This window comes from Brachycentrus maculatus, unplaced genomic scaffold (assembly GCF_059751285.1).
Source record: "Brachycentrus maculatus isolate JH-2025_06_01 unplaced genomic scaffold, ASM5975128v1 h1tg000119l, whole genome shotgun sequence".
Taxonomy (NCBI): Eukaryota; Metazoa; Arthropoda; class Insecta; order Trichoptera; family Brachycentridae; genus Brachycentrus; species Brachycentrus maculatus.
Genome location: NW_028280872.1, coordinates 1506003 through 1531646, shown reverse-complemented (window position 1 = coordinate 1531646; position 25644 = coordinate 1506003). Strand labels below are relative to the sequence as shown.

The 25644-nt window shown below is 35.2% G+C and overlaps 3 protein-coding genes across 4 annotated transcripts in view; 1 reads left to right on the top strand and 2 right to left on the bottom strand.

Moving 5' to 3' along the window:
- The window catches only part of Tao (Serine/threonine-protein kinase Tao), a 37201-nt gene extending 23042 nt beyond the window's left edge, over positions 1–14159 (bottom strand). For both annotated transcript variants that reach the window (XM_088259743.1, XM_088259744.1), the window contains exons 1-4: positions 13919–14159; positions 13417–13505; positions 9445–9685; positions 1787–1904 (exon numbers count right to left, since the gene is read on the bottom strand). In XM_088259743.1, the coding sequence (XP_088115869.1) occupies positions 1787–1904; positions 9445–9677 (351 nt within the window). In that variant the 5' untranslated portion in view covers positions 9678–9685; positions 13417–13505; positions 13919–14159. The remainder of the gene's footprint in view (positions 1–1786; positions 1905–9444; positions 9686–13416; positions 13506–13918) is intronic.
- Positions 14160–14255: 96 nt separating this feature from the next.
- Exo84 (exocyst complex component Exo84) lies at positions 14256–16902 on the top strand. The gene has a single exon (XM_088259669.1). The coding sequence runs from the start codon at positions 14357–14359 to the stop codon at positions 16427–16429; it is 2073 nt and encodes a 690-aa protein (XP_088115795.1). The 5' UTR covers positions 14256–14356; the 3' UTR covers positions 16430–16902.
- Positions 16903–17893: 991 nt separating this feature from the next.
- On the bottom strand, positions 17894–24111 carry car (vacuolar protein sorting-associated protein 33A). Its single transcript, XM_088259670.1, has 8 exons — positions 23930–24111; positions 23462–23847; positions 21684–21958; positions 20521–20684; positions 20231–20401; positions 19123–19434; positions 18540–18666; positions 17894–18185 (listed from the first exon to the last, which is right to left on the bottom strand). Exons 1-8 carry the CDS (start codon positions 24029–24031, stop codon positions 17896–17898), a joined length of 1827 nt encoding a protein of 608 aa, XP_088115796.1. The 5' UTR covers positions 24032–24111; the 3' UTR covers positions 17894–17895.
- Positions 24112–25644: the final 1533 nt, after the last annotated feature.

The following is a 25644-nucleotide window of genomic DNA, read 5'->3' as shown; positions in this document are numbered from 1 at the left end:
TAATCTGAAGCATCCTGTGGCGTATAAAAATAAACGAGCTGTCGGAAAAATAAACACCAGTAGTGCTACATGCTGTCACTGTCACCCAACAGTGCGTTATCTCGGTAAACACGAACGCTCTCGCCAATATTATGAATTGATGAATCATGCCAGAGATACTGTGTGTTCCGCATTACTGAGAATTGTCTGAGAATTGCAAAACACCAGTCCAGATAAGTAGCTAAAAGTTTATGAGAATCCTAGGCAAATAAACAATTGTTATCAGCAAAAGAAATGGATGAAAAAAAGAGCTTCCTAGAATAATTTATTGGATTAACCTTTCCAGGAGTATGGATGTAAATGAACGTCGGTGCGAATTTTCCTTAAAGGAGTATCGACGTTAATGAACGTCAAAGTCCGTCTGTCAGTACGATGTAACTTGCATAGCAATGACATCTGTGGATATTTGTGTGTAATTTTGTCACAATTGAAAAATATTTCAAAGAGGTGTGTTTTTATTTAAAAATTATCTTAATATAATTCCTATCTTCATAATACATTGATTTAATAAAAAAAAAAAAAATTTTTTCATGTAAATGAATCCACTTCCCAAAGAAAGTCAGATATCAATTTTTGTACTCCCGGAAAGGTTAAGTGGTGGTTATTTTTACTGATAAGTTCAGCGAGGGTAAGGCCACCAGTCTTACGCATTAAGTGCTTTGGAACGGTTAGGGATACCATAAATATTGCTCATTGATCGCCAGAGTCGATAGATTGAAGAAATTGACATTGTACGATTCCTGATTGATGGAAAATTATGTGAATATCAAGGCAATCTTTATCTGTGGTTTTATGTTTTGTCGATGCTGTCAAATGTCAGTCTTGTCAAAAATCGGAACCATTCTTCAAATTATGGGTTTAATAGTTAGAACATTGTGCCAGTGATGTGTAAACAAATTTCAGTCAAAGCTCATTTATCTAAAATCTCAAATATAAAACTAACTATCCATCACGCTGCTTTCCCGCAGGGGTAAAAAGAGAGAATAAAACACTACACCAATCTGTCTTTGCAAACAATCTTCGCCTCTTCCACATTCATGCATCTCTTCATACATATTCGCTGATTATTCTGGCTTCTGACCTGACCACCCCTCGTTTTCAAGTTTTCCTCGATCTTCCCCGCTTCTATTACCAACTACATACGTCTAATAAATTTGTTTTACTATTCTTTCTTCATTGATTTGATTCACATGCCCAAATCATCTCAACACGCCTTTCTTAATTTTTATCAATAATGCTTATTTCAGCCTTGCATTCATTACTTTTATGTATCACCATTCGAATATCTATCGTACAACGTTTTAGCTCCTAATAGTTTCAAATCAATCCAGAAGAAAAAACAGAAGTCTCCGTCTAAAACTCTAGTCAGATGAACATTTATCAACACATTTCGGATGGGTATTCTTTTAGCTTGCGGACCACTGGCGACGGGTTTCAATAATTATGCACATATGGTTAAGACCTTAACAAAAAGATTGGTATATAATATTCACATAAAATCATTGGATAGTAACTTTTATGACTTTGAAGGCTGGCGAAGAAGGTAAAAATACCTTTCACGTCTTTAAGCATCAATCGACCGAACGGGTAGAAATACCTTTCCCATCCGAAGTGAGTTAAATGCGAGCGGACCACAAAGTGCTAAGTTCTGTTAACTGCAAGTCGATGCAAAATTCATAAGAAATTACCGCAAAATTGTGTTTGGTAAATATCTGAGAAGCAATTAAGAAAGTTGTGTAAAGTTTACCTCGATAATGTCCGATGCGGATCCAACACAATACTCCATAACAAGCCAGGCGGTGTTTTCCCGGAGGTAGCATCCTTTGTATTCTATTGTGTTGGGATGATCTAACTGCCGGAGGAATCTGGAAAAACAATAGCTAATTGTATCCACCATTTACAAACACACGGGGAAGGAATAATGTTGACAGTGCCAAGTGGGAATGCAACAAATAGTGGATTGGCTTGATATCATATTGGTCCATAACACCCAATAAACTTCTTCTTCTTCTTCATCTTTTTGTAGATCCTAGGGATCTGTTTGTGCCTCCGAATGTCGCTCTTGGGAAGTTGACTCCCAGCTGTGTTTCCATCTTTTCGGAGGTCTGCCTGGGGGTCTGCGTCCTTCAGGGTTGCCTTGGAGGGCGATACGTAGAAGTCTGTCTTCTGATATTATGTTTATATGTTCCTTCCAGTATCGCCTTAGTTGTCGTCCCCACCTCACGATTTCTTCCGTCTTACACATGCTCTGGATGTCGGTATTTCTTACTCGGTCTCGCAATGTGTTTGCGGTTATGGATCGGAGAGTCTTCATCTCGGAGGTTCTAGGTCGAGATTTTGTTCTGGAAGTATCTGCTCTTGCCTCTTTACCCAATAAGCCATTTATCATAATCCAGAATTATTTTTTGCCAAATAAATTAGTGAAAGAATATGGAAGTCTGGGCATTTACAGGGCTGACAACCGTTATAGGCTGGTTTACGTGATCACTTTACACACGTGTAACATTCACCAATTCTACCCATTATTGACAACCACACTACTCAAATTCTTGGAAGTTCTACATACATGAACCAATTCTGAAATATTGTTCTTGAATCACTAGAACTTCACTAGAGACATCTATTGGTGAGATGAAAAGATTTTTGAGCAAGTATTTGGACACGCTCAAAATGTTGTAAATAATTTTTGGGTGTGTCCAAATCCTTGTTCACAAATCTGGGTTTCTCTTCTTACATTTTGACATCTCAACAAAGATGAAAAATAATAAAGAAGTCTGGGTATTTACAGGGTTTATACACCTGTCATACGCTGGTTGAGTGATCACTTTACATGTAAGTAACATTTACCATTCTACCCATGAGTGACAACCACATTACATATATTTATGATATGTGAAGGAGTTCCAAAATTTAGAGGATGGCGTATGAGCAGATGCATGAATGTGGAAGAGGCGAAGATTGTTTGCAAAGGCAGATTGGTGTGGCGTTCTATTCTTTCTGCCTGCGGGGGAAGCAGCGTGATTTAGTTATTTATTTGTTGAATAATCCACCTCTGTAGTGTGGTGGTCAACGCATTTGGCTACCGTACCAGAGGTCTCGTGTTCAATCCCCATGGGGGCCAAAATAAATATGGATGATTTTAACTCTCACATTTATTTAATATCACCCTGGACTGGTTCAAGAAGTGCAGGGCTGATCACCTTGCCTTCGTGGAATCAACGTTCAAGATAACACTGCGTTGCTACGATGCAGTGCCCTATGCACCATTGGGTGCGGATAAGGGTTAAAAAAATAGGATAGTGGAATTGAATTGTACAATGATAATTGTTATTACAAAAGATACATATGAATTCGTTTCATATTGATAATAACATGAAATTTAACGTGATTCTTATCTTAGGGTAGACTAAATGGAGATCGTTAAAAAATAAGCGATGGCCTTGAGGATAGAAAGGGTTAACTCTCACCACTCTGTAGGCCAGACATTCTGGCCCGTACGATTCTAGTAGGCAGCTCCGTGGGCCACAACGTCTGGCCCGGTGCAGGTATAACTTTAATCACTGATTTCTCTATCACCCGAGTATATTCTACCAAAAAATATTTCGGATAAATACAGTCAATCTTAATTAACATGGTCACACAAATTGCCAGACAGAGTGTCCCAAAATTAGGGAACCGAAATATTTATTTTGATGGTAGAAAAACATTGTTTTTTTTTATCAGAGTAGCTGATTCGTTATGAGAAAAAAATGGTCAGAGTGGAAAGGGTTAAAAGAAAAGGTAGAATTCAATATTCGTGTAATAATAAAAGCAATCAGTTCCACAGCTGTGTCTGTCAACAGATGTTACGGAACAATAACACTATTGATTACTACCAAGGTCTGTACTCTCAATCAATATGTACTCATATTTAAACCAAATGTACTAAAAAAAAAAAATCATGGCTCGGGTACATATTAAATACGAGTACAAGAAATGAAAATCTAATATACCTTTCCCTTACGGTGCTAAAAACTTCCGCACGCAACAGTGATATCGCTCACTCCTTTCAAGAACATCATAAATCAAAAATCGTAAATTTTCAGTTGTGCATGTTTTCGGAATGCCCAGAAAATGTACTATATCCCAGCAATAGAGGCATATTTTTAACTTAATATTTACCCGCTACAGGGCAGAAAGTGTTGTTTTAGCATTTTGAAGAAAAGGTATTGTTTAATATTTTTTTTTAAATAAACAAAATTTTTTTCGAATGGAGAAAAAACCTTCAGGCTTTACCTAAAAAGATCTGTTGCACAGTAAAAAGTTCAATAAGTGGCTCGATATTTATTTTTAATAAATTGTTTTATTTTTAAACTTTAAAAACGTTCTCCTGAAAAATCAAGTTTTTTGATTTGTGACGTTCTTGAAAGGAGTGAGCGATATGTATTTTGTACACCATATGATATAAAAACGAGAAAAATGTGAATATTTCTAATGTTGCTTTTATTTAAATTTATGTATTAATTTTAAATCAAACACAGATTTTTTGAGTATACTAAGTTGTATTTTATTAACAAAAATACATAAAAAATTAATATAGCTCTACAAATTAAACGCCAAATCAATTATAAATTGCTTTTATTTATTTGCTTATTTTAAAATTTATTTGGCAGTCACCCAGTGAAAGCATGTTTCTGACAGTGTCAAGTGTTGACAAAAACACATAAAAAATTAATATAGTTCTACAAATTAAACGCCAAATCAATAAATAAATTGCTTTTATTTATTTATTAATTTATTTGGCAGTCACCCAGTGAAAGGATGTTTCTGCGTGTCAAGTATTATTTTTATTCACAAACAAAATAATACTAGAAAATAATAACAATTAATACAAAATTTCATAGATTAAATGCGTTAAGCATTATCATTTAAGAAATTATGACTGCAATTCTAGAGTGTGTGTATACTTGGGTGGGGAGTGGGATTCCTGCCTGCGTCAAGCTATTTAGAAAATTCTGCTTTTATTGACAATAGTTGAAGTTGAAATATAACAATTTTGTAATGTTAGCTCTGGTAAGTATCCAAAAATGAGAAGAAAACATTGCAAGTAGCCGCCATAGATGACGTGGCCGGCACAACTGCTGTGGAGGATGATTTGTACGCTACTGAAGAGAGATTGGCGAAAACAGCGTTCAAGCCGCGTGTACAAAAGCACGGCACGCACGCACACACTGAAAAACGTAAGTGTATTGGTGATTCCATCCCTGAATTTTTCACAAATGATTTATTTCTGTCACTGTAAATGAAAAGCTATATCGTTGTGCCCTACGTAAAGTGCTCTAACTACATTTTTGTCAATTTTGAGATATTTGGTGTACGTTATCAACTGACCGTTATCTACAAATATAAATAAATAAAAATATATATATATAATAAATTACGTTTTCAGGCGAATAAGGCGGTATCTACATCGAATTTTCGCTACATCGAATGCTAACTACTTAATTTTGACAAAGCATAAAGTTTGACAAAAACGATTTAATACATTTTATCATGAATGTACAATAGAAGTTTAGAATTTCAGATAAAACCGTTAATTAATAAAATAAAAATACGTTGAAAAAATCTTCTAAGCTCTCTCCTGTAAAGTAACAGATTTGCAGATACTTTACGTAGGGGCAGTCGATATATTATATATAATACTTGCAATTTTTTTTTTCAAACCCTTATCCGCACCCCAATGGTGCATAGGGCACTGCATCATACAAACGTAGTGTTATCTTGATCGTTAACACATGAAGGAAAGGTGATCAGTCCTCCGCTTCCAGGGTAATATTGAACAAATATTAGAGTGAAAAAAATCACTTATTTATATATTTATTTGACCCCCCCTGGGGATCGAATCCGCGGACGGTAGCCGAGCGTGCTGAACATTACACTACGGAGGCGGACAATGTCATACATAATTATATTACGGAGGAATACAAAAAATTGTGAGTAACTATCTATTATATTTTTTAGAATATTATCATTATTAGAGTCAAATTGTAGTTAATACATATCACCGGGAAGAAAAGGTTAATAAATGTTACCATCTTTAAATAAATTACGTACACAGCACACAATAAAATGTTAAGTAGCCGATTGTGTTGGATGACCTCAAATTACGAGCTAGAGAAGTGCGTAATAATGTAAAGATGAAGCAGCTAATTATTTCCTCTTTTCTCAGGCGATAATAATGCAAGCCTCTCTGGTTGAATTATTGTCAAATCTCTGCACAAAGCAACAACACTCGACTGTGGGAATTGATCCAAATTAAAATTTTAATCACAATTGAAATTGGGACAGTTCATATACGCCTCGACAAATATAAAAATCATAAGAAACGCTATTGCTTGACAGTAAATTTGTGCTGCCTAACTTACAAATTCAATGGTAGAATTGGTAGTGTATTTGATTGATGCAGTGTAAAGTTGATCGTTGATTACACAGAGGGAAGGTGAGAGGTTCTGCAGGACAGGTACCAGTCCAGAATATTATTAATCTTACTTACTTACTTATAACCCTTATCCGCACCCAATGGTGCATAGGGCACTGCATCGAATGGATGCAGTGTTATCTTGATCATTACTTACATGAAGGCAAGGTGATCACTCTCGCGCTTCAGGAACCAGTCCAGGGTAATATTGAATAAATATTACAGTGTAAAATCACTAATATTTATTTTCACCCCCCCTGGGAATCGAACCCGGGACCTCCAGCACGGTAGCTAAACACGCTGACCATTACACCATGGAGGCGGACAAGTATTATTAATCATTAAATCAATATTCTTCTTCAGACTGTTATCTAACACAATGGTGCATAAGGCACATCAGATTGACTGAGATATTTTTCTAAACTTTATCCGCAAGAAATGGCGCAAAAGGCATTGCATCATATCGACTCAATGTTATCTTGATTTTTAAACCTTATCCGCACCCAATGGTGCATAGGGCACTGCATCGTAGCAACGCAGTGTTATCTTGAACGTTAATTGCATGAAGGCAGGATGAACAGTCCTGCATTGCTTACACCAGTCCAGGGTGATATTAAATACAATGAGGGTGAAAAACATACATATTTATTCTGACCTCCAGGGAAGCGATTGAATGGGAGATTGAAAATTGTTCAAAACACTGTGAAATAGGCTGGGGTTGAATATTACACGACATTGATATATTTATTGAGAAAACAAAGTTTGATTGCCGTTTCGCTCCAAGTTTTTTATATGTTTGAAATGGTCTACGACAAATATAAAAAAAAATCTATTGATAAAGTACTAAATATGTGGAAAACAGCATATAATAAATTCCATGAATAAGATTAAACACAAATCCAAAAATTACATATTTAATATATATAAACTTCTCTAATATCTTTTGCAATCTTATTAAAAATTATCTGTAAGAAAAAACTAATTTCTTACTAAATTTGGAAGTCAATATCTATTCATTAAAATTTGTGTAATGACTCAACTTATACTAATGATTTTCCATGAAAATGTGCATTAAAAGTAATTGTTTACTCCGAAAAACATCTTTATGAGACCCATTAGGTTTATTAGTTTCTCTATAAGACAATGATATTGATGAACGGCAACAAATTATTCAGTCGGCAACTAAATTCATAAATAGTGATTATTTATAAATGTGAAAATAGTCCCAAATAATAATAATGACTTACTGGTTTACAACTACATAATACTTAAAAAAAAAAGACGAAATAAATACAGCCCTCATCAATGAAAAAACATTGACCACTGAATGCTTTTGAATGAGCGTGTTTGCGGACGCCGCATGTATCCTGGCGCGCCAACGCTAACACCACTCACATTACCTAACGTCCAAGTGACTCATAAATAGGCAAAAGAAGCTCATTTAGCGAGCACCACTCACATTACCTAACGTCCAAGTGACTCATAAATAGGCACAAGAAGCTCATTTAAAATAAACAAATAATAACGTCAACCTACCGAGAAAACTGACTATTCGAAAAAATAATATAAACAGATTGGTTTGAGCAGTATTACATCGGACTAGGTGTCTATTTTTGTTAATATTATGATAATTATTTATTATATCAGATTTTTTTTGAATTACCTAACGTCCAAGTGACTCTGAAATCTAGCTACGGCTTATGCAACACATACTAATATAAGAGTTTCTGCTTAATAAAAAGCTTCTTTACATCTCACCAATAGATGTCTCTAGTGAAGTTCTAGTGATTCAAGAACAAGGTTTCTAAATTGGTTCATATATACAGAACTTCCAAGAATTTGAGTAGTGTGGTTGTCAATAATGGGTAGAATTGGTTAATGTTACACGTGTGTAAAGTGATCACTTAAACCAGCCTATGACGGTCGTCAGCCCTGTAAATGACCAGACTTCCATATTCTTCTTCATCTTTGATGAGATGTTAGAAAATAATAGTATTTTAAACATTAATTATGCAATTGAAAAAAAACCCTTTTGTACAAATGTAAGACCGTAATGAATTGATTTTGATGACCTGATGATGGAATGATTATCCCGAAACCGGTAGTCACGAATTAGTGTTTATTAAAGTGGTATTACATGAGAGTGTTTATGTAGGTAGGTTTTTTTTTCCTAACGTCCAAGTGACTCTGAAAACTAGCTACGGCTTATGCAACACCGCTTATCATGACCCTACTCAGGCTTCAACTTTTTAAGTTTCATAGCCTATGCCTACTCGTGAGTGGATTTACTCCTTATGTTACTATAATTTCATGTAATTCATGAGTGAAAATTCTAGGCAAAAACACTCGCATGTTTCGACTTGTTTGAGTTTCATAAGGCATATACCCGAACTGAGGTTGGTAGTTGCCACTTAACATTTTTTATTGGAATTTATTGGGAATTGTTCGATAAATGACCAAATTATTATTTTCTTAAAATTATTACAGTTAGACTTGTTTTATTTTTTTTATATGTGGTTAAGTTTATTTTTTACATTTTTTATTGCTTCGTTTTTATTTTTTTGAACTGGACAACTTTTAAATTATGCAAACTGTTTGAATAAAAAATAAAATAAACTGAAATTTTAGTAAAATTATAAATGAGTATAAATGGTTAATTAAATTACACAATGTGAAAAAAAGGCTGCTTCTTTTAAAAAAAAAATTAAAGTAAAAAAATAACATAATATGGTGGCTGTAGAAATATCAAAATATTTGAATTGCAGTATTGCTGTTTAAGGATAGAAGTTTAAATCTTTTTACTCTAAAATGCAAGGGATGCGGAGCATCCACAGCGTGTATGGACTGACCGTGCTTGGCGCGTAGGTCATACGGGTTATCGAGGAATGGTGAAGAAAAACCGCGCGTATCACGTACGTTTGTATGTATAGGGTAGAGTAGGAACCTACCTGATCTCCTTGAGTATGTCCTGCCACTTCTCGAGGCTCTGCTTGCCCATGAAGGACATCTTCTTGATGGCCACGATCTCGCGGTTGAGGTTGCAGCGCGCATAGTACACGGCCCCGAAGGAGCCATGGCCGATCTCGCGCAGGTCCTGGAAGATCTTGTCCGGGTCGTGCTTGTTGAAGAGCTCCGCTATCTCCGGGTCCTTGAGGCTCCCGGGCCGAGGCACGGCCGGCATCTTGGAGCCTGCACATTGCATTTACTTACGGTTAGGTTAGGTAACTATCACAACAAAATTTCACAAATTGTCTTATGACATTGCCTCGGCTCAGTGAAAAATCACATTTGAAACATTTCATAGTCGTACAGGAGAAAGTGACCAACTACCAAAACGTAAAATGTTCAGGAGGCCCTATTTAAGTCACTTTTGCTTCGCAAGAAAATAAACATAAATGCAGTTAGTCATTTTTAACAAATCAATATATTATACTTCCAAGATTAAAATCCTTTGGGATTTTTTCAGGGCAATATTAAGCTATTAAGATATCTAATAGTTAATGATCACGGTTTTGTAAAAAAAATGCACTTGGTCACTTTCTCCTGTATGACTACGATTTGTTTAAAAATACATCAAACGTATTGTCTGTATTATAAAATTAATAAGACTGACTACATTTTTACTTATATGAGTACATTTCAAAATGATTTTCGACCAATACTAAAATAAATACCAGTATTAAAATCTCTCGGGAATGTTTCAACATTGATGGAAGTATTTAATTTCGTTAACCGGATCCACGCGGCTCGCATAACCGTATGTGTTTTCACAAAACATTCCCCGTACGCGGCTGACATAACCGTATGTGTTTTTACTTTACTCCAAGTTTCAAACCTAAGTTCAACTTGGAGGGATTTTTTCATGGTGTGGAACTTTGGATAAAATAATACGTCAATCCTCGACCTTATGACATCTGTTGAAATATCTGACTAATAATTTGTAACATCACAAGGATAAATAAAAGAACAGTTCCCTGATTTTTCTTGCAGTCCGTAATTAGTCCGTGCCATAATCATGCCCTGTATCTGTCTCACTCTCGACGCTACGCATCGCCAGTGGGTAAGAGTGACACACGATGCGTTCTTTGATTTATTTATGTTACGATCTTATTTGTTTATACTACGATATATTTCAAGAATAATGTGACAGGAGTGTATTATAGAGTACCAAAAAGGCACAATGAATCCCATAGTGCCTTTTTTGTTTAGGAAAACCTTTTTGTTTAGGAAAATAAATAGTTTCTTAACTAAATACGTGATAAAAAGTAATCATTTAAAAAACGGCGAAATACCGCCGCGAACGGGTTTCTCTCAGGAATAAAGTGAACGCGGTTAAAAGGTTAATTAATTCGGCAGTCACTTTGTGGTAAATACCACTATTTCTTAAAATCTACTGTGACACGTGTTTCGATGCATTCTGCATCATTTTGGCATACAGCGTTTGAAAATGATGCGGAATGCATCGAAATACGTGTCACAGTAGATTTTGAGAAATAGTGGTATTTACTAAGTAAAACTTAAATTAAAAATGGAAGCATTTAATTTATTTATATGCTTTTGTGCGAATACAATATGAATTTTACAATACCAATGTAATCACAGTTTAGGGGACTTTTTGTTGCACATTTTTTGTTCTACGAGAATGCATTTCTTCGCGATAATGACAATTTATTTATTGATAGGCGTTTGATTTGTAGAACTCTATTTTAATTTATGTATTAATTTTTAAATCAAACACAGATTTTTTGAGTCTACTAAGTTGTATTTTATCAAAAAAACATAAAAATTAATATTGTGACAGTTGTTTCGCATAGTTATGGCATTTTCAAACGGACAAACATTCGTCGAGAATATGGTGACTGAAAGTTCTTATGCAAATTATTTGTTTTACCCTTTCTTTTTATGTACAATTTTAACATGACTTCATACATAAAAGTATATCAAGTGCAGGTAATAGACTTAATACACACCCACACACATTTATACTATACAGTAGAACTTGGATATAAGAGACCTATATATAATTAAAAACTCCTTGAAAAGAGGTGGCCAAAGGGTCAAATCATTTTAACCCTTTGTAAAAGATTCATTCATTCAAACCCTTATCCGCACCACAATGGTGCATAGGGCACTGCATCATACAAACACGGTGTTATCTTGATCGTAAACACATGAAGTAAAGGTGATAAGTCCTCCGCTTCAGGTACCAGTCGAGGGTAATATTGAATAAATATTAGAGTGAAAAAATCACTTATATTTATTTGACCCCCCCCTCCTGGGAATCGAACCCGGGACCTCCAGAATGGTAGTCGAGCGTGCTGTCCATTACACTACGGAGGCGGACAAAAGATAGCATGGATATAAGAGAGATATAGATTTGGTTATAAAAAAAGTCCCAGCTCTATGTTTTCTTAAATAGAAGTTCGACTGTACATTTAAATATAGATACATATATGCACATCTATGGGCAAGTTTACAATGTAAATAATAGTAAGTATTTATAGTAACTGCAGACAGTTGGTAGAATTCCATATTGAATTGTTGGGTAATATATCCAAAATTAAACAAGGTTTATTGGATTGAATTCTACATTTATTTATGTATATTTTAATATGTGACGCGTTTCGTCTTCTTAGGACATCACGTCACGTATTAAAATATACATAAATAAATGTAGAATTCAACCAAATAAACCGTGTTTATTTTTGGATATATTACCCAACAATAGTAAGTGTGACTATACTATTATGTAGAGAAGGTATAGCCGAGAATTGCACCGAGTGTATATCCCTCTTAAAGACACCCTCATCGATATGCATCGGGTTGATACACAAGGAGATAGGGTTGAGCAGAGATACCAACCTTTCAATTGGTACAATTATTGGCAGGTTGGTTCTACTGATTGGGTGACAGAACAGCCTAATCGTCATGAATAGGAAATAGTTACGGCAACATAGATGGATTCTCTCCAGTACAGCTGGGTTCACCATCGCCCCGCGTATCAGATGGAAGAAATGCGAGGTTACTTATAACCCTTATCCGCACCTAGTGGTGCATACGGCACTGCATCAAATTGACGCAATGTTATCTTGATCATTACTTACATGAAGGCAAGGTGATCACTCTTGCGCTTCAGGAACCAGTCCAGGGTAATATTAAATAAATATTACAGTGTTAAATCACTAATATTTTTTTTCACCCCCCCCCCCGGGAATCGAACCTGGGACCTCCAGCACGGTAGCTAAACACGCTGACCATTACACCACGGAGGCAGACACAATGCGAGGTTAGGTATGCTAAACATCATTACTCCAGACTATTGTATCCCGCAACAATTAAAAAAAAATGTAGAAGGCGTTTATTGCGTTAATTTTTTGTTGTTGATTTAAATACAAATATAAATTTGGCACTAATTTGAGCGGCTCGTGTTTCAAAATAGGAATCAGATTGTGGTAGAGTGGGGAGTCAAACCTGGAGCATCAGAATCGGCAACCGTAACAACGGGGTAACAAACCGACTTAATATTAAAATAAAATTGTGTGTGAAGGTTGTAAATTTGATGCAGTAAATTGCACAAAAATTAGAGTTATTGACTAAAGAGTTTGGAATGAAAAATGGATTACTTGGAATTATTGAGAATATTTAATAAAATTACTATTGTTTTCGAAAATAAAAGATAACAAACTAATTGTGAAAAATAAACTGCAAGAACTTAACTAGAATCTGCAGACTTCAGAGAAATAATGAATCACTTTCATTATCAGGATGTTGCACTTAATAGTCGGTTTGTTATAATAATGTGGATGTAGCATGTATAACACCGAGGAAAGTATGAACCACGATAAAGATTATCATTTACCGAGCATTTTTCCTGTGGGAGTCATAAAAAATATTGATATTTATAAATGAATATTGCGTACCTTTTACTGGAGCCCCCTCGCGCTGGGTGTCCCTTGTCAATAGTATTTCACTTCGTGGTGATTCTTTGCCATTATTTACGGCAAAGTATCTGCAACAGACAGACGTGATAACAAATATATATTACGAGCCACATGCCACATACAGAAATGTCAATACATCTCGGCAGCCCCTCCCCGGACAAAGACATTTTCGCTATTATTATTACAGAACGGCACGATTCGGCGCCCGAAATATAACGTAAAAAAATAAAGATCACAAATTTAGTCCCGATCCAAAAAGGTTAATTAAATTAATCGAACTTGCCCATACGAGAAACAGAGACCCACCTCAATGCATTCTCACTTTCCTAACCAAAACCGAACACCGAGTGAGTAAAAACTCGATTTACGAGTGGCGCAAACCGTAAAAACGTAAACTCAAAAGAACATTTTACTTATCTGGCTTTTTACCATTTGTTTATACCGTTTAGATGAATATAATGACAAAATAGTTGGCACTTACCATTACAATTTCGCCTCAAAATGGCGATTCTAGATCGTGCGCAATGTAGAGATCTTCAATTTTCACGACACACCGGGTACACTTTCACATTGTTACAAAACGTACATAAAATCACTGATTAGAGAACTAATAAAATATTAGTAAAAATGAGAATTAATGTGACAAATTTGCAAAATAAAAAGCTATCTGGCGTTGACTCGAGATCTATCAGACTTTCCGAATAAGTTTCACTGTCACCGATGACCTCTGGCGATAAATTTGAGAACTACGAAAACGTATGGAAAGTATAGCGAGTTTTCTTTTTTCCTACTGGCAATATAAAATTGACGTCAATCAGTGTCATTCGATGTCATTTTTGTAAATTTTATCGTAAATGGTTTATAAGGTTGAGCGGATTCGTTAATTTTATGATTATAATTATTTAAATCAAAATAAAAAATGTCAGATCCTCTGTTAAAGAAAATAGGTGCCTCGGATTTTAATCCCGATAAATATGTCAAAGAATTGGCGCGGAGTTGTGTGGGCGGCCAGGAGTTACAACAACAACGTCAAAAAATACAAGCGGTTTCCGAAGACACTGCAAACTCTCTCAAGAAAAATGTTTACGAAAATTACATGCAGTTTATCGAAACGGCCAAGGAAATTTCTCACCTCGAAGCTGAAATGTATCAACTATCCCATCTCCTAACGGATCAACGGAGTTTACTTCAAGCCTTAGCGAGCACATCTATACTGGGAGAATCTAATCTTTCCCACACTATCAACTCGGAAAAAGTTGACACGGAAGCTGATAAAATAGAAGAGCAGAGAAACCTGAAATTAAATAGCATTTTTGAAAAGGTAGAAAACTGCATGAGTTTATTAGATGTGCCCGATAGGATATTGCTACACGAAGGCGATATTCTGGAGTTAGATCCGGAGGAGCACACCTCTCTCCAACGCATGCACGCCTACCTGTTCAGCGACTGCTTGATGCTGACTTCCTGGATTCCCAACAGGCGAGGACCGATGCGGTACCGGTTTCAGGCGGTGTATTCCATCAACAGCATGGCCGTAGTCAATGTCAGGGACCTCGGCAGCGTAAAGCAGGCCTTCAAGCTCCTGGCCTTCCCCGACACCAGAGTGTTCCAGTGCAACAACTTAACCAGCAAGAAAGACTGGCTGGAAAAGTTCGAAATTGCAAAAAAGACTTATCTTTCCAAGCAGGAACAGACGGAAGTTTCAAAGAGAGAAAGTGTCCATGAAAAACCTTCAAGCCGACCGGAATCTACTGATTCTCCGACGAGCGCATATGGAGACGAAAGTCCCCAAAGGGAGACCGTAACTTTGCCGGATCGGCTTATCGATGTCGCGGAAGAACTAGATGTCTTAATAGTGGAACGACATTTTGATAAAGCTTTTAATTTAATGCAGTCCGCTGAAAACAATCTCAAATTGGAAGAGTATGCCAATCTCCCTATGACGCAAGAGATATTGAGTAAAATCGCCTTGAGACACAAGACTCTGACTGAAGTGCTCATTAAAGAGCTCCAAGTGACTCCGGATTGGACGCCCCGCGGCGGTCTCAGATCGGCACGAAAACCGGTGCGACTTTTGAATAAGTTAAAAATGACCACCCAAGCCTGCGATCTATTCTTGGCCATTTGCAGTCAAACCATGAAGGTCCATGTTAAAAGCGTACAGCTAGAAGGTTCTACGGTGACATACGTCAAGCAAGTCGGGGAAGTTTTCTTTTGTACGATGACCGACGTTATCACGGAGTTCATAGCCGGATTTCCCGAGGACAAAATGAGCGCCCTCGTCGTGTGGGCGAGCGCGGAACTAAGAGTGCTGATGAATCAAATGGTCAAACAAATATTTACTCCCAACGCTACGCTGAGCTCTGTTGCGCAATGCGTAGTAATTTTGAGAGAACAATGCCTTTTGATGAGAGAGTTCGGATTAGATCTCTGTTTCCAATTAGACGGGTCTCTACGCAATTCCATTATGAAGTCACTCAAAGATTATAAAGATAAAATAGTCGATTCGATGAAAAGTAAAGTCATCGAGGATAAATGGACGCCTGTCAATATGAACACCAAAGCCGGGGTCAAAAGTTTCCTGGATGAAATGCAGGAATTAGGTTTGATTTTAGCGAAATATGTCATCAATGATACGTGGATAGATTTGTCCAGCAGTACAATTTGGTTCGCCAAATCTCTTCTCACATTGCAATGTCAAGGCTTGCGAATGGTCACCGAAGACATGATGGGCGCTCTGGGAGACAGCGTGCACGGAATATTCAACGGTCGTCTGATGCTGTCAATAGGAAATGACTCGAGCTACGCGCAGAAGAATTTCAAATTCATCTTGGATACGTTACTCCCCGTGATTTTGAGGAAATATCACGAGGAAGTAGGTTACGAAAATGAGAAACTCGTAGCATTGGCTAACAAGTATGGAATCAACACATCCAAACCTGCAAAGAAAGCCACGAGTAACGTCACCAAATACTCCAGTGATTATCTTTAGTTCAAATGAAACATTAATATCATATTTTATTATTTAATTTGCTTTAAAAATGTACAAATTAATAAACTTAACGCTAGTATTACAAATATTTATAGATTATAATATTTATATAGCTATAGTTGTAAGAGACTAGATGGAATGATACAAAATATACATTATATTAATACAAATTTATTAATCTTTTAGTAAACACCATATCCTTTTCTTTACATACAAATTTTTTTTGAGCTTTCAACAAATTCTAAAGCTGAGTATCCACTAGAAGTAATCGTGGAGCATTACTAGTTTGCGAACGTAGTGGATATGTAGCTTAAGATTATTTTCATACGTATCTATAATACAAATTTATAGAGAATATACTACAAAAACTTTGATTTGTATGTATGTATTTGAAATGTACGTATTTAAAAATTAAATTATTGTTCAAAGTGTGTTCCTGCAAATCTTAATTAAACATACATATACAGTATTTTGCGAGTTGTTTATGTTTTATTTAATACTTATATCATTCATGCAGTGGCATAGAAAATGGCCGACTCCCAGGATTGGTAATTTTAAAGGGCACTGGCACAAAAAGTGTTAACACTGTTTCTGGGATTTTCCATTTTTTCCTGACTATAGTATCCTAAATATTTTTAACTTTATACTTTGAAAAAAGGTTATTACCATATCGCTCACTCCTTTCAAGAACGTCATAAATCAAAAAACTTGATTTTTCAGGAGAACGTTTTAAAGTTTGAAAATAAAATACAATGTATTAAAAATAAATATCAAGCCACTTATTGAACTTTTTACTATGCAACAGATCTTTTTAGGTAAAACCTGAAGATTTTTTCTCCATTTGAAAAATATTTAGTATATTTAAAAAAATAATTAAAAAATACATTTTCTCCAAAATGCAAAAACAACACATTCTGTCCTGTAGCGGGTAAATATTAAGTTAAAAATATGCCTCTTTTGCTGGGATATAGTACATTTTCTGGGCATTCCGAAAACATGTATGTACAACTGAAAATTGACGATTTTTGATTTATGATGTTCTTGAAAGGAGTGAGCGATATGTCTAGCTGAATAAAATTTTTCAATTTCTAGCGTGTTGATTTTTTTACTCCAAAACGTCTAGGATGACAATAACTGACATAGATAGTAATTTTTTCAAGTTCTTTTTTATATGAAAAAAACTTTATAGTTTAAAATGAACTGAATATTTACTTACAAAACAAAAAAAATTATATGTATATTTATAAGAAAAATAGTTCAGTTGTAAATAAATATAAACTGACCCAATCTACTTACAGTGGCAATAATTGGGGTTATTAAGCTTTTATATTTAAAAAAAAATGTTACATCGAGTTTTACCAGGCTTCATGTATGAAATTCATTATTATCAGGTTTCAACATTCATATTTTCAAACTGCCTGGTGAATATAAAAATTTCTCAAGATTGTAAAATAGGAAAATACATTTTATGCTGGCAGTGGTTCTAGAAGAGATTCAATAAAAGTAGTACCATTTATTATTTTAGTTGTCATAACAACAAAGTCTACATTAGAGTCTTCTTGCTGCGAATATGTCCTGAGAGCGGAGATTTCACTGTAGGTGCAGCCACCGATGAAGAAAACAAGAATCACTTTGGTGGCGTCGTTCAGGGAAGCGGTGTCACTCGAGATGGAGTTCCGACGATTTTGGCCATGCGGAATGATTTGCATCTCCTCTATGGATGGGCCGGGCAAGAGACCAAGAACATCTTGTAAACCTGAGAATTAAATAATGGATCTTAACCACTTAACAGCTGAATTTTGGCAAGAAAATTCATCGGTGTGGGAAATTATCTCCCGTAAGTCGAAACAAGACTGTCCGAATACCGCTCGGATTATTGAATAAAAACAAATAGGTCAATATTTGACTCGGGCAAAGCAGGACTGACGAGTCGGAATACGATTTACCTGAGCAGTGCTCGGGCTTGTCAATGCAATACAAACTCCTTCCCGAGTTATGGTCGGGCTAGACTGGGAACTGGTTAAGAATAGTTCTCCAGGACTCGATCAATTTTAACATATACATTCAAAAATGAATTCTGGTTTCGTGTTTAAAAAAATAATATACATACCAAACCATCCCCTGTTTTTCGCTAGGTGTTCCGCTAATCTAAATGTCAAAGGTGTGTATGTGCTATTTAAATAACTTTTATCCTTTATTTCTCCGTCAGTAAACTCATCCACAGTCAGCCTAAGAGCCTGCAAATAACAAGACAATTATTGTGAGGATCTAACAAATTGTAGTCATACAGGAGAAAATGACCAAGTGCATTTTTTACAAAAACGTGATCATTGACTATTTGATATCTTACTAGCTTAATATTGCCCTGAAAAAAATCCCAAAGGATTTTAAACTTGGAAGTATAATATATTGACTTGTTAAAAATGACTAACTGCATTGATGTTTATTTTCTTGCCAAGCAAAAGTGACTTAAATGGCGCTCCTGAACATTTTACGTTTTGTTAGTTGGTCACTTTCTGTACGACTACAAAATAACTAAAGTAAACTGAAAGGTTGTAAGAAGTGGTTGATTGAAAGTTTTGGAACTAATTTCAATCTAAAGATTTGGAGTCAACTTCAATCTAAAGTTTTGGAATCTTCCGATATTTAAGAATAATGATTCTATTTATTTAAAGTTGTTTTAATACAATCACCTTTCTCAAAACTGTGTACTGTCGGCTCCCGGACTGAGGCTTCAGGATGTTAGCTTTCTCCAAATTGCATAGTCCAAGCCATGTATTAAGTCCATAAACTTGAACAAGTTCTCTTTTGTAGTACTCGAGAATTTTGGGTTTGAGTCCTGATCCGGTTACACATTGCAGACAAATTAGTCTCAACACTTTGGTGAGAGGGGCTTTCTGGGCAATCAGATCTTCAATGTAAGTATTCACTTTTTCATTGTCAATACAGTTTAGGAAGTCTTCTTCGCATTGCAGACTGTCGTGGAAGTCAAAACTGTCTGTAATCTACAAATATAAACAAAACAATGAAAATATGTGTATAATTAAAATGTAACTTTGTTTTAAAATCACTATAAAGTGATTTAAAAAGAAAGTTACATTTTAATTATAAAATGGAAAATCACAAAGTTAGTGCTTCAAATATAAATTATATGAAAATATATGTATTCAGAGTAATATTTAGACTAGCAATAATAAATTGACGCTTTCGAAATGTGGAGTTGGAGGCGCATGCTCCGAATTCCATGGACAGCTAGAAGCACCAACGAGTCCATTAGTCAGGAGTTACACTTGGATGGCTTGACTCTGGCCAATGTCTATTACACGACGGATTATTATGTTCTTTGGACATATTGCGCGTGGCAATGACAATAGCCTGGAACGACTGATTGTGATTGGTAGCCTGGAGGGGAAAAGAAGAAGATCCCTATACGATGGACCGATCAAGTTAAGACAGCAGCAGGCACCTCGGTGGTTGGAGCGCTACGTGCAGCGCAGTCAAGGGATAACCAGAGAAGAGTCATTGCTTCCATAAAGGTCACAACCCTCAGTAATGAGGACTAAGACGGAGAAGAAAAAATAATAATCAATTTGTGACTATGTATATGATTCACATAGGGAGTAAATATGGATAACTTATGTTTAAGCAAGGATTTGGGTGATGAGTCACATAGCGATACACATAAATATGTGTTGTTATACTTTATAATATTCACTTTGGTGTCATTCATCTCTATGCTGGAATTATATAGCGGTGAAGAAAGAAAATTCATAGAAAAATGAGGATGACAACTATACAAACCTCCTTAATATATTCTGCAATTGCAGTCTGCGTTGCGAGTGATTGTTTATTAGCAAGCATACTAGGTAACCGTGATACGAATTGTTTGATTTCTTGAACAGATTTATTGTCGTGCTTCTCTCCCAACTGATCGTGGATAAGTCTCGCTTTACGCGATAAAGTTGGTCCAACCTACAAACAAAAAACAAAATGAAACATCAATATATTTTTTAAGGAATAACTGCAAAGTGTCTCTTTTAGAGGCCTGTCTGCAGGTAGTAAAGTAAGGATAGGTAATGTAGGTTACTTACTGCTGTGAAACTCTTGTCTCTAAGCTCTGCAAATAACTCTTCACCGGAATTGAGGATAATTCTTTTGTTTTCTGCGGCGGAGGCTCCAGAATTTAGTTCATCAGAGGTTAAAAATTTCACGGCGGGAAATTGAGCTGTTGTGCTTTTAATGCCAAAGAGTTCGTCTGAAATTAATCGCAATTACAAATTATCTGTATAAAGAAAAGAAAGAATAGGGAAGGAAAGTGTTACACAAAGGATAATTTTAAAAAAGGACATATTTCTTTCATATCATCTGCAACTTGCTTTGATATGAAAGAAATTATGGAGTCAAAAAACATTTTTTGACGCATGGTAAGCATGGAATTTTGGACGCATCTGTTGAACATAACAGAATGAAATACAGATTATTACTCATGCCAGACAGCGTGCTTCTTGAGAATGCTGTCACAATTTTCAATGTGTTTGATTACATTGTGATTTTATACTGACCACAAAGTAAATTCTCTAAATATTTATAATATAGAGAATATTGATCAAACCATTTATAATTATTATAAGAATACCGTCCACCTCCATAGTGTAAATTGTCAGCACGCACGGCTACCGTTCTGGAGGTCCCGGGTTCGATTCCCAGGGGTGGGTCATATAAATATAAGTGATTTTTTCACTCGACATTTATTCAATATTACCCTGGACTAGTACCTGAGTAGTTTTTGTCCGCCTCCGTGGTGTAATGGTCAGCTTGTTTAACTACCGTGCTGGAGGTCCCGGGTTCGATTCCCAAGGGGGGTGAAAATAAATATTAGTGATTTTACACTGTAATATTTATTTAATACTACCCTGGACTGGTTCCTGAAGCGCAAGAGTGATCACCTTGCCTTCATGTAAGTAATGATCAAGATAACACTGCGTCAATTCGATGCAGTGCCCTATGCACCATTGGGTGCGGATAAGGGTTATAAGTAAGTAAAGTACCTGAAGCGGAGGGCTGATCACCTTTTCTTCACGTGTTAATGATCAAGATAACACTGCGTATTTATGTTGCAGTGCCCTATGCACCATTGGGTGCAGATAAGGGTTAAAAAAAATAGGATAGTGGAATTGAATTGTTCAATGATGATTGTAATTACAAAAGATATTAGGGTGCGGATAAGGGTTTAAATGAAAAAAATAAAGAATACCTATCAGTCCCTCATAAGTCAATTGAGTAGATAAAACGCTTGTCAGATCAATTGATCTGTCCAAAAGTAGGAGGACATCGACGCTTCCTTGAGAGGGTCCTTTGGGTCCGGAGGCTTGTTCTTCCTTGGCCAGGCGACACATCAGGTCCCAGACCTGCTTGGCACACTGTCCTTTACCCAGGACCTTTGGTATCGTTCCGTACAGCTGTTGGATTTTGCGAATCGCAAGAGCTGATTGATACAGGCAAGTGGAGTCGCCATTTAATTGAAAATCTCTGAAATGAAAAGGAAAAAACATGATTTGTAGTACAAATTAAGCGCCTTTTGCACAGTTCGGCTTTACAAACTCAAAACACAGTAAGGGACATTTTTTTTGTTATACGTTTTTTTTGCATTTTTGGACTAAGTAGATTCCACTTAGTCCAAAAATGCAAAAAAAACCTACTACAAAAAAAAAGTCCCTTGCTATGTTTTAAGTTTGGACAGCCCAGTTGTTTATTGGCGATTCCTTGTGAAAAATGTGACAGATTTACCACTGATATTTTCATTGCGTGTGTTTGGCTTTCTAATGTGCAGCATGTCTTTACAGCTGGCATATCGCTCACTCCTTTCAACAACGTCATAAATCAAAAATTGACAAATTTTAGTTGTGCTTGTTTTCAGAATGCCCAAAAAATGTACTATATCCCAGCAAAAGAGGCATATTTTTAACTTAATATTTACCCGCTACAGGGCAGAAAGTGTTGTTTTGGCATTTTGAAGAAAAGGTATTGTTTAATTATTTTTTTAAATTTACTAAATATTTTTTAAAAGGAGAAAACACCTTCAGGTTTTATCTAAAAAGATCTGTTGCACAGTAAAAAGTTCAATAAGTGGCTTGATATTTATTTTTAATAGATACATCGTATTATATTTTTAAACTTTAAAAACGTTCTCCTGAAAAATCATGTTTTTTGATTTATGATGTTCTTGAAAGGAGTGAGTATAATCTATTACCTTTTTATTCTTTTCTTAGAACTTAGAAATGAGGATATTGAGGTGCGTAACCGGAAACACATTAAGAGATCAAATAAGGAACATGGAAATTCAGATATTGTGTAGTACGGAGGATATAGTCAGATAACACAATCACCATGGATGACTCGTATATGATTCTTGAAGAAGTGTCATTGTGTATATCATACTTTGAACAAACAAAAAAATTGGTCAAAGCAATGTTACTTTAAGATTTTGCCCACAGATGTCAGAAGAAGGATATTATTCACCAGAACAAAATAATATGTGGCCCTGAATATACTGAACACAGATTGAGAACCTCCAAAAATATTATATTTTAATACTTTGGGTTATAATGAAATAACTCTTAAATTATTGTTTTAAAATTATTACTAGTTTGAAATTTATGGCCATTTTTTAAAAACAATGCATTTTTTCGAAGATGTGTAAAACTGACCCATAACAGTGATAATTTTAATACAATTTTTACTCGATGTTAAATTTGAGGAGTGAATGAAATATTAATAAATTTATTTTTTTTAAATTATCTAACGTCCAAGTGACTCTGAAATCAGTTACGGCTTATGCAACACCGCTTATCATGACCCTACTCAAGCTTCAACTTTTTAACTTTTATGGCCTATGCCTACTCGTGAGTGGATTTACTCTATATGTTTAAAGTTACTATAATTTCATGTAATTCATGAGTGAAAATTTTAGGCAAAAACAATCGCTATCTCGCAAAAAACTGAATGTAATAAGTACAAAACCAAATCAGTTACCTGAAGTCATTCTGAAGCTCGAGAGATAATAGGTCACTGTCAAATGGATATACATCACATTTTAATTCATCGATAGTCGTAAGGCTGCCATAAACTCGTCTGTTTGTCAAATGTTTTTCACAAAGTTCACTTTTTCTCGGAACGAAAAACAAGTGAAACTCTTTTTTCGGACCAGCGTGGGAATTGGTAGCCCCGAAAATGTTGTCGGCTACGATATCTACTAGATTAATTTTGGGGCGTGTGATGAATATGACATGTTTGACATTCGCTGGTGGTGTCACCCCGGGTTTCAAAGGAAACATGTCCACGACGTCGTACTCGCGGAGTAGATTGAAGTGGGCTATCAAACCGACCGGCCCCGCGAGCCATTCATCCCAAATCATGACCTGCGGAATGATATCGCTAAAATGTATTTTTGTTAAAAATATATGTAATAAGGAAATGCGTGCTCATATGACAAATAGGTACCTTTGGACCTTCACATGCTTGGAGATGATTAAGCAACTCTTTCCTGCACGATTCTTGAAGAAGTGCAACATTTAAACGCCCGCCTGATAAATGGGTAGACATTTTCAAATGGATGTTGACAAATTATTGACATTCGATGGTATAATTTTTTGATTTTGACAGTGACAGTCATACATTCCATAGAATGCGTATATTGATCATAGACTGTACAGACGTGTCCAAGACCATAGAGTCACAGTTTCAAAATGGGGGTGGATTTCATATTTTTTATATAATTTTACATAAATATAAATATTTGAATATATCAAAAGAAAAAACATGAATTTAAATTTTCAAACTAAAAATAGTATGAAAGAACACAAAGTTACTGCAATCCTCAAAATAATACGTAACATCTTGAATAAAAATAATTTATTAAAAATATACTACACTTATTTATAGTTTATTTTGCAGTTAAGGAATATTGGATGGGTAGTACGAGTGACGCACTATTAAATGTTATTAATGTTATACAAAAATTCATACTTAAAATAATACTTATAGCCTCGATATAGACTTCCACGGAGGCAATCAAACAACTATACATTGAAACAATCCTTATATATGCATTCAAAAATACTCAAACATGGCAAAACACCTTCCTGCTAAACAACATACAAATCACCAGTTACACACCGCATGAAAACATTCAAAGAACCAAAAGACCAAAAAAGTATTAACATATTTTATTAAAACTAACATACTTATACCACGTTTGGTTAAATTAACTTTTAGTTCTACGCAACAATGTTTTATAACCTACACTCCTCATCCACTAATAACTATTTATAAAATAGATAGAGTAAGGTAGAAACGAAATAGATAATATCGATGATCACACGACTTATTATAGACAAGTAAATAACAAATAATGGGTTAAAAATTATTTATAAATGTGCCCTCGACATGGAAAAGCGCAGTGAGGATTTATATTGTAAATATGTTTATGAAAAAACATACAGAACCGCATTAGAACTCCACAATTGCCTGATCTTAGGTTCTGATCTATGTGTATAATTTCAGAATTTTATTGATTGATTTGAACTGCTTTAAAATATATTTCCATCAAAATTAAAACATGTTAATAAAATATATTTTTTAGTATCCTTAAAAAACTAACTTAAAAATGATCCAAATTATGACATTGGGTGGAGGGGGTATCGTATCCTCGTATAAATGGAATTCCTCAATAAACTTATGAAGACTTTTGAATTCTTCTAGTCCGATCCAATGTTATTTAATTTTATTGTTGGTTGTAAAACTATTTATTTTTAGCCCTTTATTAATACAGGCTACGTCAATTTTATATATTAATATTTGTATACCTTCTATATTGTCAGTAAGAACGATATCATCGGCAGACTGAATATTTTATCTTTTTTCTACCCCTGGTGATTTTCCATCTTTTGATAGTTTAATTTCAAAAATTATTTTTTGATTTCATGCTTTTTTTCATGATTTCATGACCTATTTTTTTCTTGTTTTATTTCGAAAGTATGTGTTCTTTGGTTGTCGAAATAATTGTTTAATATATTGACTCCACAATCTCATTTCCGACTTGTTATTATTTTTATCCATTAGTATCAATATATGTTTGTTTTGTGAGTATCTTCTGATTGTTTTATTTAAAAAAACATTGAAAACGTTTTTTATGCTTGTCAATTCAAATAAATCTG

Bases quoted from the DNA above. Each gene is read 5' to 3' on its own strand.
- Exo84 (XM_088259669.1), top strand. From the start codon at position 14,357: ATGTCAGATCCTCTGTTAAAGAAAATAGGTGCCTCGGATTTTAATCCC.
- car (XM_088259670.1), bottom strand. From the start codon at position 24,031: ATGTCTACCCATTTATCAGGCGGGCGTTTAAATGTTGCACTTCTTCAA. The intron at 21,959-23,461 runs GTAACTGATTTG...TTTTCATTTCAG, and splicing joins GAGCTTCAGAATGACTTCAG to AGATTTTCAATTAAATGGCG. The intron at 18,186-18,539 runs GTATGTATATTA...TTTAATTCTCAG, and splicing joins GAAAAACAGGGGATGGTTTG to GTTTACAAGATGTTCTTGGT.